Source organism: Leucoraja erinacea, chromosome 13 (assembly GCF_028641065.1).
Source record: "Leucoraja erinacea ecotype New England chromosome 13, Leri_hhj_1, whole genome shotgun sequence".
Lineage (NCBI taxonomy): Eukaryota > Metazoa > Chordata > Chondrichthyes > Rajiformes > Rajidae > Leucoraja > Leucoraja erinaceus.
In genome coordinates, this window is record NC_073389.1 from 3,685,302 (window position 1) to 3,699,260 (window position 13,959).

Here is a 13,959-nt window from a genome sequence, read left to right on the forward strand (position 1 = left end):
AATAACCATTGAATTGGCCTCCACAGCCTTCAGTGGCAAAGTAACAAGTTTAACAAAAAACATTAAAAGTGTAAGAACTGCAACTACTGGCAAAAGTTAAAAAAGTATAATTTATCATTAATATAAGCAATAAAATAATCATTCTCAACCTTCACATTCAGAAGTCTCCATTCTAGCTTAGGTCGACAATAACATTTGTATTCTTTGAAAGAGACTTTGGTTCCTCGTGGACCGTCAGACATATAGAGTCATAGAGCGTGGAAACTGGCCCTTCGGCCCAACTTGCCCACACCGGCCAACATATCCCAGCTACACTAGACCTACCTGTCTACATTTGGTCCATATCCATCCAAATCTGTCCTATCCATACACCTGTCTAACAGTTTCTTAAATGTTGGCTTGTTCCATACATCCACCACGCTTTGCGTGATAAAGTTACCCCTCAGATTCCTATTAAACCTTTTCTCCTTCACCTTAAACCTATGGTTCTCGATAGACCTACTCTGGGCAAGAGACTCTGTGCATCTACCCGATCTATTCCTCTCATGATCTTATGCGCCTCTATAAGATCACCCCTCATCTTCCTGCACTCCAAGGAATAGAGACCCAGCCTACTCAACCGGTCTCTATAGCTCAGAACCTCTAGTCCTGACAGCATCCTCTTAAATCTTCTCTGCACACTTTCCAGTTAGTGAATGTGTAAATAAACCCCTCATTATCTTGCAAGGAGAATTGACTGAGTTATTCACCCCTACAAAAAGCAATTTGACACAAATGAAAAAAGGTTACATTTCTTACTTTTACATAAATCATCGGGAGTGTCTGCTTGGCTCGGCTGTAATGTCTGGCAACTCTGTACACAGTTTCCGGAACATAGTCTAGCACCAAGTTGAGGTACACTTCATCTTTCTGGAAAGGGAGATAAAAGAGTTGCAATTATCATCTGTAAATAACACGTTTAAGATTGCCTCAATCTGTGTTTGTACCCATTTCACTGCATCAATTATCCAGTGTTGAATATAGGTGATTACATATTCTAAGCGATTACAGTAGCTGTTTGATCATCTCCAATGGCTGATTTTAACATCTTCCGTTTATTTTTAGAAATAGTCACGATCATAAAATGATATTAAAAATATAGCTCAGGAAAAATGGCAACAACTAATCATTAGTCAAAAAACATGTCAATGCCTGCACATCAATTTAAAGTCCTAAGGGCCTGTCCCACTTTTACAGGTTATTCACAAATTCTCCCCAGTTTTCCCCTTGATTCAAACTCGCAGAATGTTCGATACGAGGCTGTAGGAGTTCGTAGATATATCGTAGCGGCTCGTTATGCTAGCTGTAGGTACTCGTGGCATCAGGTAAGTCGGGACGTTTTTTCCAGCCCGATAAAAAAATGTCCACTAGTAAAAAAATGTCGGGATGAAAGAAATTGCAACTTTTTACTCGTAAGGATGGCATCGAAATAGTCGTGGGAATTCGTAGACATACTCGTAGGAGTTCGTGAACATAGTCGTGGAAGGTGTAAGGAGTTCGTAGATTATCACGATCTTGATTTTTTTTTTTGGGTCCTTTAAACTCGGCAGAGGTTTTGAATGAAATCGTGAAAGTGGGACAGGCTCTTTAGAGAGCCACACATTCAAAAGAAAATTACTGCAACCGAATTATTTTTTGGATGGAGTCTCATTTTTGAAGATCCAATCCCAATTTCCTTTAAGAACATTATTCAAGTAAAACAGGACCATTATTATAGAAAATGTGCTGTGTACCATAACACAAATGTCCAATAAATTGGACATCTAATAAAGTTGGGATAAGGTCAGTTTGAAAGTGTAGGCAGTAGGTTAACTTGCTCACAACCATATTCTTAAAAATTAAAGCATCTTGGAATAATAGCATGATCAAGCAGAGAAATTTAGAACTATCTCAAACTACATAATACTAGAAATTATTAAATTAACAGATTAAAATAATTCAAAACTGATCAATTAAACTAGCCCCCATAAAGGTTAACTGTGTAATGGTCAGCAGTAGTTCTGGACATAGTTATACTCTAGCCACAGAGAGATGAAGAAATCACAGGACTCCCATTGTTGCAAACTGAATGGCTTTCAGCTCATCAAAAAAAAAAAAAACAGCAAATTGTTGAAATATGCATCTGATGTGTTCTTGCTCTTACCCCTAAACAAATAATACTGTATTGTACAAAATGGCCCATGGACTCATCTAATCCTCATAGCCAAAAAGAATCAGCAATTTGCCAATAAGGCAATGGCCAAATTCTCACTTAGAGAATTTGTTGATGGGTGTGGGCAAGTTGGGCCGAAGAGCTTGTTTCCACAATGTACGACTCTAGAGCAGGGGTGGGGAACCTGCGGCCTTTTAGGCCATTAAGTGTGACCTTGTGAATGAATCCAAATTTTGTAGAGCAAATACTTTTATTTTTATTAATATGTTTTTGTTCGTCTTTTATTATTTTAATTTTAATCTTAAAATGAAACTGTAAAATACAAAAGAGTAAAAGAAGATTCAACAAAATAATCCTCCCGGACTGACGGCCACAATTAAAACATAAGAAAGTTATGAGGGCTATTTTAACAAAATAATGTACATATTGAAGTATATGTAATTGAAGTTTCTTGGATGCGGCCTTATTAGATTACAGCTAACTTAATGCGGCATTCCAACATGAAAAGGTTCCCCACCCCTGCTCTAGAGTATTTCCAACTCCTAACGCACCTTACCTCACCACACACTGGCATTAAGCCCCAGAAGCAACTTGAAGATGGAACATACAGGCCTGAATCGTTCCTGCATTTGGCATTTTATTGGTCAAGTGTGGCACCAGCATGCCACAATTGAATGAGAAATAACAATAACAAAATCCAACCACCAAAGTGAGCCATGTAAACCCACAAAACTGAGCACCTGTTGGTGGGTGCTTCTAACTTTGCTAGCTGTCAAAGCTATCAACCTTTTAGAATGCTTCTGTCCCCAATAACAATAAAAAAATACTGAAAGCAAAATAATTTGGAAAATTTTAACTTGCTGACAGGCAAGTTACATAATGTAACTAATGTAACTTGCCTTTCATAAAATCTCCAAGATGGATGGATCTAAAGATTCTGCATCAGAATTTGGATAGGAAAGGTTTAGAGGGGTATAGGCCAAACACAGGCAGTTGGGACTAACATAGATGCGGCATCTTGGTCGGCATGGGCAAGTTGGGCAGAAGGGCCTGTTTCCAATGCTGATTGATTAACTCGGAATATAACCCATAGGCAGATTTCTTACAATATATGGTGGGAGTCTGTGCTCTACGGTGGCATTTGGTGGTGGACTATATAGACAGATTTGCCAGTAAGTTTGGATGAGTTTGGATTCCCACATCAAAACCCAGCAAGTAAATGACAACAATTTGCTGCAGAACTGTGAAACATCTTTGGCAGAATACAATCCAATAATTAGATCCAGAATGTCAATTTGGAATAAATTGATGCAAAAGGAATTTTGGTCACATTTATATCTACAGCAGCAATTCGTATTAAAAAAACAAGTATAATAGTATTAACCAAATGACAAAGGAAGGTCTGATTAACAATCTCTCTCTTCTTTAAACAAGGACAGGAGCCAGCTTAGATAATGATTAAATCAGGTAGAGTTTGCTAAAGGCTTATTTAAAAATGTCATCAAATGACTAATAAAGTAAAAAGATGGGTCCAATTAATAAATTGTATTTCCACGGTTTGTCATATTGGCTCATACAATCTGCGATTTATAGGGTATTAAAATCGATCATGGAAAAATGTAATATTTCTGCATTTCTTTAACTTGATCATTTGCTAATCTAGGTCAGCAAATTATTGGGTGATTAGAGAATTGAACTAGTTGAGATATAGGCAAACATTTGATAATTGCTAGTTGAGATATAGGCAAACATTTCGGATGCTTAGGTTTATATCGAGTGGAAGATTTTGAGACCAGGAATACAAGGAGAAAGTGAAGAAGGTTTCAGTAGGAGATGAGCACTGGCTGTGACAAAAATGGGAAATTAACAGTCTTTGTGAAAATGAGGTAAGGAGGGATGTGGTTAGAAGCTTAATTCAATATCAATGGGCTGGATTGTCTATGAATAGCCTGACTCAGACTGGGAAATAAATCAAATTTGATGAATACCTGGATGATTCATATCCTGCCAAATACCAATGCAAAATAAAGTCAAGTTACTGTTGGTGGTACACTCGAGAACAACATTGTGTCCAAACCTATGAAAGAAATCTAGGTTCCAGCTGGAATATTAATTTTAGGGTGATGTACAAGACAGAGTGCAATTGTATAACCTGAGAATATGAGGGGAAAAAAAGAAATTAAGTAGCTTGAACTGGAACCTTTTCATAGCTTCATAAGTTTTGTATGTTATAGGAGCAGAATTAAGTCATTTGGCCCATCAAGTCTACTCCACCAGGCAATCACGGCTGATCTATCTTTCTCTCTCAACCCCTTTCTTCTGGCTTCTCCCCATAACCCCTGACACCTTTACTAATCAAAGGTATTTAGGGTATTAAGTTTATGCTAGATTTTGGAATAGTCCAAAATAATGTGAAAATGTTGACAATATACATCCTTTTTCGTTCCATGTATTAGGTTTGAAAGTATTTTTATGGTTGCATATTTATCTTATTATAAATTGAAGTTATCTGAAATATGCAAGGAAAAGTTTGGTTCTGAAAATAGAATGCTTATCTCCAATTAACGAGATGTGTTGGTCCCAACTTTCCCATGGCCTGTCACAGGGCGTCATGCTTGGCACAGACTTCATGGGTCAGAGGGCCTGTTCTTGCACTCTTCTATGTTCTATATCTTCAATGTTAACCACCTGATATCCTTTGCCAACATTGTTAAGCTTGTTGATGGCAGGGGCAATTAGGCAGTTTTAGATGATAAAGAAAGCAGAATGTATTTTAATGCGAGGGCCAGTATGAGTTTGAGCAGAAGAGTAACAATGCTCCTTTACAAAAACAACGAGATACCTCACAGGCTGCACCAATGATGCTCTGGCTCTTCCAAAGATGGACTGTAACCAGAGCTTAAGGCAAGGTTTTGTTTTTGAATGGTGTAGGCGATTGTAGATTAGATATGTCTAAGGGAGTCACTCGTCTGATGATACCTACATGACTCCCAATGGGCTATTTTTAAACTAAGACAAAGGTGTTATATAATCCAATTTCCTGTTTAAGCCAAGTCAGAGATTCTTAAATAGAATTCTGAAAATGTGAAGCTTTACAACATAACAGTATTTTGCTGGGAAAAATCTGGGCCTCTCAGAAGGCAACAAGGAATTTGCACCTGAACTTCCTTGCCAGCCTACAATCGGAGGTCTCAAAATTATCTTCCCAGATGAAGCAGTAATATATTGCCTTTCCTTTGATTGACAGCCCTGCATCCAATGCTCACGATATAGTCTGTACCACACCGCAGATACAAAATACAGAGGCTGACTGCTTCATCAAATTAATCTGCTTATCTCCATTTCATCAGATCCATTGGCCACAGGTTTCCCATGGCCTGTCACTTGAAATCTCCATCTCACTCCCATGCCGATTTCTCCCCCTCTTTCTTCCAAAAGACAGTTTCAAGCTCAATGATCTACTGACGAGGCAGTTTAATTGCTTTCTGGACTAAACATTGAATTCAACTCTTACAGATAATCCACCATTCCAGTATCACAGCAAATTTTGTTTGACCATTCTTTGGCAATTTCCAAATTCATTCATGTCTTGACCATATTCATACATCTATTTTACCATTCACTCTCCCACCCTTCGGCTTGTTATGGTCATTCTCTTTTCTTCTCTCTGACCATGCAACCGGTATATACAACTTTAATTATCCTCAACTTCTCCCAGTCTGATATAAGATCATCAATGAAATATTAACTCCGATTCTCTCTATGTAGATAGATAGATAGTGACTAGCAGAGTACTGCCAGTTTCTTGTTTTTATCTCTGGGTCACTGAATCCTTCACCAGAATCATTATGTTATTGCTTGAGATCACTGTGACATTGCCCTTAAACTGTACAAAATGTTACCAAATTTATTCAATGCAAGTACATATCTGTTTTGATTGAATTTTTAAAAAAAGTTTATTCATTTTAACCAGGCTTGAAGGACTGGGTGATCCACAGCTTCTCCCAACTTGTATGTTTTTATGTACCAGCTTGTTCTTAAAGGTGACATGTTTCAGTTTGGGAGATGCCCTCAGCAATGGAAGGAATATTTAGTGCGGAGGGGCCCGATCAAGTTCCTCATAAGGAACTGCAGGTTTATCAAAAACGACACAAAGTGCTGGTTTAACTCAGTGGGCTGGGCAGCATCTCTGCAGAACATGGAAAAGTGGCATCTTAGGCTTTAGGTCAGGACCCTTCTTTAGGCTGATTGTAGTGAGAGGGGTAAAAGGCTGGAGGAGAGACAGGAGTGGGACAGAACCTGGCAGATGCGTGGACACAGACCAGAGATAAGACAAAAAGTGTGAGATAAAGAACAAGGATCGACGAGGTGTGAAATGTGATGCTAAAGGAAGGAACATAAGTGGAAGGGGAAGGAGGGAAGGGGAGAGGGAGAAATGGATTTGCCTCCAGGTGGGGCACAGGGAAGGGAGTGGGAATAAAAAGGGGGGGGGGGGGGGGGGGGGGGGGGGGGGGGGGGGTGGGGGGGGTGGGGGGGGGGAGTTTACCTAAAATTAGATAATTTATTGTCCCATCGATGCTGCTGGAGCTGCATTCTACTGGTTAAACAGAGAGTGCCTCATCACACTCCTGAGGTGTCAGAAGGCAACGCACACACAGTACGATAAGATTGATCTGAAGAAGGGTTCTGACCCATAACGTCACCTATCCAGGGATGCTGCCTGATCTGCTGAGTTACTCCAGCATTTTGTGTCTACCTTTGGTGTAAACCATCATTTGCAGTTCCTTATTATCGCATTTTTCAGCCCCTCAGTCTCCTCTACCCACAATAATCCAGTTAAGTTTCTAGTTAATGGAGATTCCCTCCGGATTATTTGAGAGCTACAGAATGGTGAAATAATTAGATTGTGTCTTGTTGGTAATATTACGATCTGCCACTTATCAGCTGATGCCTGAACATTGTCTGGGACTTGCTGTATGCAGACAGGAGAGTTTGATTCATTTTCCGAGATTTCTAATTTAACATTGTGTATTCACCAGCAAACATCCCAACTTAGCTATGATAGACAGAAGGTCAGCGATAAAGCAAATGCAGATAGATAAAGCTGAGGAAAATGCCCAATAAATTCCTTCAGTGATGTCGGCACTAAGATGATTGAACACCTATAAAACAAACATAATATCCTGCAAGTCATGCAGCTTTTCCTCCCTGCTGCAAACTGACCTTTGTTTTACAGAAGGTAGACAAAAAAAAATGCTGGAGAAACTTAGCGGGTGAGGCAGCGTCTATGGAGAGAAAGAATAGACGATGTTTCGGGTCGAGAACCTTCTTCAGACTGAAGCTGTTTTACTGAAGCCTTTTGATGCCACATTGAATCAAATGCTACCTTCACTACCTTACTTGTCTGTTTGGACCAAGGCAGTGGTAAAATCTGCAGCAGAGTGGCTCTACTGGTACCCAAACTAGGCACTGGTGAGCAGGTAATTAGTAAGTAAGTGCTGCCTGATAGCGCTGTAAACACTTACTTCACTTTGCTGATGATTGCGAACACACTGATTGGGCACTAATTAGCAGATTGAATTGTCCTGAATAAAACACAGCTGGGCCGTTTTCAACGTGAAAAATCCAATTTCCTCTGGAATGCAGTTCTTTGGCCCACGTCTGCACTACTACTGCTGTGAACTCTGGAAACGAGTTGCCCTGGTGGAACACTAATTGGACATCAGTGCATAGGCATGTAATTAGCTCGATTGCATTTTTCCTTTTTGTGAACAATCTTACACCTTCCTGCAAAGATGCCAATGCAGTAACTGTCCTGGAAAAGTCTGTAGAAGGGTTCCCGCCCAAAACGTCACCTATTCCTTTTCTCCAGAGATGCTCCCTTCCCTGCTGAGTTACTCCAGCTTTTTATGTCTATCTACTGCACTGGAACAACTTAGCTGGAGGCACAGTTTGCACTGGAGCACAAATATATAGTAAAATGTTGTCTGAGCCCACAACAATTGCTGTGACTTGAAACATCGTCTGGCCATTCCCTCTACAGATGCTGCCCGGCCCACTGAATTTCTCCAGCACTTAGTATCCAGTTCTGAGTCTATTTTATGATATTCTAAAATTAATTGAATTGGCTTCTGTGCTGGTGGGCATCCTGCCATCACTGAGGAGTATGATCTTGGAGCCAGTCCTCGTGAGCTGATCAGTTGGCCACCACCACAGTTCATGATTATATGTGGCTGGAGGACTGCAGAACTTTGCTCTAATCCTTCAGCCACGGAAACATTTAGCTTCAATACATGCTATTTTACATAATATTTGCTCATGCTTGCTCAGAATTGCAAATCTACACCATTTTTTCATTTATGCTATATAAAGTGCATGGAGCATATAAAATAACCCAGTTCAAATTATGGTATAAATCCTTAGTTTACACATGCAGAAGACTTCACATGGCCTTTAACAATAAAAAATGGTGGTAATATATTTGCAAATCTAGATTAGGCAATTGTTTAAGGAAATCAAGTGTTGTGGAGGGATACGGGACTTCTCAGCCTAACACACCCTATCATTTTTTTTCCAATAGTGTCTTTTGCTTTCCCTGCACTGTGACCCCCTAAATTACAGTAAGGTTAGTCATTGCGATTTTCCACATCGCAAAGCCATATGATTCGCACGTGCATCAAGAAACAAAAGGAGTAAAACAAAAATATTTATTAACTTTTTCTCCTTCCACATAAATTTAATAAGAATTAATTTTATTCCATACATCAAATCTTTAGGTTATTTGTGAATCCTGTAAGGCAAAAAGTAGGGGCACTTGTATGGTGTAATAAGAATCTTCCATCAAGGGTGAACAAAGGGTGAAGGTGCTGTTAAAATTATTTTTAATCATATTGTAATAACTGGTACTGGAAAGTTGTCCTGGTTAGCGATGTGACACTTGCATCTGGACTTTGCAGTCAACGAAGAAGACTCTTGTTACAAAACTTAAAGAAAGCTGTGCTCAAAAGTTGAGTGACCTCCATGGTATGACTTTGCTTAGTAAGCACAAAGGAATCCTTTGCATCCAATCACTTTGGTGTCTTTAATACAACTAGCCCAACAATTCTCAGAACATAGTAGGCACAGGAACTCAGTGAGTGCAGCAGCATCTATGTAGCGAAGGAAATAGGCAACGTTTCGGGCTCGAAACGTTGCCTATTTCCTTCACTCCATAGATGCTGCTGCACCCACTGAGTTTCTCCAGCACTTTTGTCTACCTTCGATTTCCAGCATCTTTTCCAGCATCTGCAGTTCCTTCTTGAACATAGTAGGCACAGGAACAGACCCTTCAGCCCACAATATCGTGCCAAATTAAATTAATCCCCTCTGCCTGCATGTGATCCATATTCATGTGCTTATCTAAAAACCTCCTGAACGCAGCTATTGTATCTGCTTCCACTTCATTCAGGAACCCGTCTCTTTGTGTAAAAACTTGTTTCTATACTGTGTTTTACTGTCCTTTACACATTCCCCCTCTGACCTCAAAGCTATGCCGTTTGGTCTTTGACATTTCCAGCATGGGGAAACAAAGGTTCTGACTGTCAATCCTATGTTTAAGAAAGAACTGCAGATGGTGGAAAAATCAAAGGTAGACAAAAATGCTGGAGAAACTCAGCATGAGTCTGAAGAAGGGTCTCGGCCCAAAACGTCACCTATTCCTTCGCTCCATGGATGCTGCCTCACCCACTGAGTTTATCCATCATTTTTGTCAATCCTATCTATCTATGTCTCTTGTAATTTTATAAACTTCTAGCAGGTCTCCCCTCAGTCTCCACACTCCAGAGAAAATAATCCAAGTTTGCTCAATCTCTCTTTACAGGTCATGTGTTCTAATTCAGGCAGCATTCTGGTAAACAACTTCTGCACCCACAATTAGAAAACAAGTCCATGGCAGTGCAAGGGCTGGTCCTAGCATCCATTGCTAAGGTAGGATTAAAATGGTTCAAGAAGCTGATGTACAGCTGTTCCTGGCGGTGTGGGACTTCAGGCTTCTGTATCTCTGCCCGCTGGTAGCAGTGAGAAGGTGGCCTGGTCTGGCTGAAAGATGCCACCTTCTTGAGGAAACGCCTCGGGTAGATGCTTTCAACGGTGGGGAGGGCAGTGTTCGTGATGGACAGGGCTGATTCCACCACTCTCCTGCATTCCTTGTGCATTGGCCTTGCTGTGCTAGGTCGTGAGGCGCTAGTCAAAGGCTTAATAGAATGGTCTACAAAGAACTTCAGTGGAGAAAAGTGCAATGTGGAAAATTAGAACGGAACAATTGGGAAGGGAGAACTGGTGAAGATTCTATACTTCCCTGCTGGAAAATGTGTCCCATTGTTTCCCCATATCCAACAAGAGTTCTATATCTTTGTTTAGCTCAGTAAATAAACCTGGAAAAAGTTCAATCTACTTTTAAACGTAAATCTGATCTGGGCACAAATGTTTGAGCAAACAAATGCCAGGGGCGCTCATCAAGAATGAGACCCAACAGCACCATCCAGAACACAAGCACTAAGCACGAAGGGAAGTGTGTTGGGCGATGGGTGTACTGGATATTGCCAGTTCACAGATGCCTGATCTAGGTACATACGAACCAGCATTTGTGACTTCGGGACTATGGACTTTCCACATGTTGCAGGCGACTGTTCTTGACACTAGCCGGAATTTTGCCAATTCGAACTGGCGTAAGCGGCACAGAGCCACAGCGGTAGAGCTGCTGTCTCACGGCCCAGAGACCTGATCCTGACCTCGGGTGCTGTCTGTTCGGAGTTTGCACGTTCTCCCTGCGACCGTGTGGGTTTTCGGGTGCTACAATTTCCTCCCACATTCCAAAGACTTGGGTTTTTAGGTTAATTGGCTTCTGTAAATTGTCGTGGTCGAATTAGTGCAAGGGTGATGACTGGTCAGCGGAAACTCCATGGGCCGAAGGGTCTGTTTTCATGCTGTCTCTCTGAACTACACTCAAGAGCACATTCCAGTTAACATATTGATGTCCATTTATCAAATCCCATCTAGCAGTCGAGGTCAGTGTCTTTTATAAAACCTTCAATAGCATTTAATACCTCATCTACAGTAAAATATCTCAAAAGAAAGATTTGCCCAAGCCAAGCTTGAACTAAAGGTGTTAATATCAACAAAGGCATAAGGAGATTTAAAATGTTCCACAGACTATCTGCTCCTATGGGACTATCCACCTCTGCTGGCATCTTATGCTGTGTAGGAACTTGGATCGTGCCTACATTTCTGACGTGCAGCTGTTCCATAACCCAAGGAGGACCTGCAGCAACGGCTGCGAAATATAGGGGACTTGTTTTGTGCAAGAACGGTGAAGAAGTAAAAACAAATGGATCAAGGGGAGTTTTCAATTGGCATCCAGGGCCTCATTGGAAGAGTGCATGTGAAACTACATCTTCAAAATTTAGGAAGAATGGCCTAGGTCTAACTTTGAGATCATCTTTCCTTGCTTCGAATTGCTCTACCAGAAGAATTACTACTCTTTCCTGTATCAACCAGGAGTGTATCATTATACATACACGTCGCAGCGGCCTCTGCAGTCTGTCTGTCTGTCTTTTTTTTTTTTTGTCCCGTTGAGGGTATAGTTTGTAGTGGGCTTTTAAATGTGTATGTGTGGGGGGCAGGGGGTGGGTGGGGGAAACTTTTAAATCTCTTCCCTGCACGGGGACCCAACCTTCTCCCTGTCGGGTCTCCGTTGTCGTTGGGGCCTAGCACCGTGGAGCGGCCTCCAGCCGGAATGACCTGGGAGCTCAAGTCACGGAGCCTGCGGAGCTACCATCGTGGAGCTGGCCGGCTTCGAAGTGTGGAGAGCTGCGGTGGCGCGCGGCTGCGGCCAGACTCCGGTGGATGGTGACACCGGGAGCTCGCGCGTCCCCGGTTCACGGAGCACCGGCAACGGCAACTTCTCCCGCCCGAATTGCGGGGTTGAAAGTGACCTGGAACTGGGCTTTGCATCGCCCGGCGCGGCTTTAAATGGCCACGGACTTGCTAGCGCAGCCGGGGGCTTTGACTTTGACTTCGGGAGAGGAATGGAGAGCAGGGGAGAGTCAAGACTTTGCCTTCCATCACAGTGAGGAGGAGTTTCACTGTGGTGGATGTTTGTGTAAATTGTGTTGGTGTGTGTCTTGGTTCTTTTCTTGTATGACTGCAGAAACCAAATTTCGTTTGAACCTCATGTGATGTCAAATGACAAATAAATGGTATTGTATTGTATTACTTTAGCACTCGGATTAATCATACGTTAGTAATGAATGAAATTCATCCTAAATTTGTACAGTGCTCTCCATAATATTTGGAACAAAGACCCATCATTTATTTATTTGCCTCTGTACTCCACAATATGAGATTTATAATAGAGAAAAAAAATTCACATGTGGTTAAAGTGCACATTGTCAGATTTTAGTAAAGGCCATTGTTATACATTTTGGTTTCACCATGTAGAAATTACAGCACTGTTTATACATAGTCCCCCCATTTCAGGGCACCATAATGTTTGGGACACATGGCTTCACAGGTGTTTGTAATTGCTCAGGTGTGTTTAAATTCCTCCTTAATACAGGTATAAGAGAGCGCTCAGCACCTAGTCTTTTCTCCAGTCTTTCCATCATCTTTGGAAACTTTTATTGCTGTTTGTCAACATGAGGACCAAAGTTGTGCCAATGAAAGTCAAAGAAGTCATTATGAGACTGAGAAACAAGAATAAAACTGTTGGAGACATCAGCCAATCCTTACGTTACCAAAATCAACTGTTTGGAACATCATTAAGAAGAAAGAGAGCACTGGTGAGCTTACTAATCGCAACGGGACTGGCAGGCTAAGGAAGACCTCCACAGCTGATGACAGAAGAATTCTCTCTATAATAAAGAAAAATCCCCAAACACCTGTCCGACAGATCAGAAACATTCAGGAGTCAGGTGTGGATTTGTCAATGACCACTGTCCGCAGAAGACTTCATGAACAGAAATACAGAGGCTGCACTGCAAGATGCAAACCACTGGTTAGCCACAAAAATTGGATGGCTGTGTTACAGTTTGCCAAGATGTACTTAAAAGCGCAACCACAGTCCTGGAAAAAGGTCTTGTGGACAGATGAGATGAAGATTAACTTATATCAGAGTGAAGGCAAGAGCAAAATATGGAGGTGAGAAGGAACTGCCCAAGATCCAAAGCATACCACCTCATCTGTGAAACACGGTGGTGGGGGTGTTATGGGCATGTATGGCTGCTGAAAGAACTGGCTCACTTATCTTTATTGATGATATAACTGCTGATGGTAGCAGCATAATTAATTCTGAAGTGGATAGACACATCCTATCTGCTCAAGTTCCAAAAATGCCTCAAAATTCATCGGCCGGCGGTTCATTCTACAGCAAGACAACGATACCAAACATACTGCTAAAGCAACAAAGGAGTTTTTCAAAGCTAAGAAATGGTTAATTCTTGAGTGGCCAAGTCAATCACCCGACCTGAACCCGATTGAGCATGCCTTTTATATGCTGAAGAGAAAACTGAAGGGGACTAGCACCCAAAACAAGCATAAGCTAAAGATGGCTGCAATACAGGCCTGGCAGAGCATCACCAGAGAAGACACCCAGCAACTGGTGATGTCCATGAATCGCAGACTTCAAGCAGTCATTACATGCAAAGGATATGCAACAAAATACTAAACATGGCTACTTTCATTTACATGACATTGCTGTGTCCCCAACATTATGGTGCTCTGAAATTGGGGGG

General features: G+C 41.4%; 1 protein-coding gene across 1 annotated transcript in view; it reads right to left on the minus strand.

The window, feature by feature from the left end:
- The window catches only part of gsk3ba (glycogen synthase kinase 3 beta, genome duplicate a), a 141,949-nt gene that overhangs the window by 49,818 nt on the left and 78,172 nt on the right, over positions 1-13,959 (minus strand). The window contains exon 4 of the mRNA XM_055644300.1: positions 799-909. Coding sequence (XP_055500275.1) covers positions 799-909 — 111 coding nt within the window. The remainder of the gene's footprint in view (positions 1-798; positions 910-13,959) is intronic.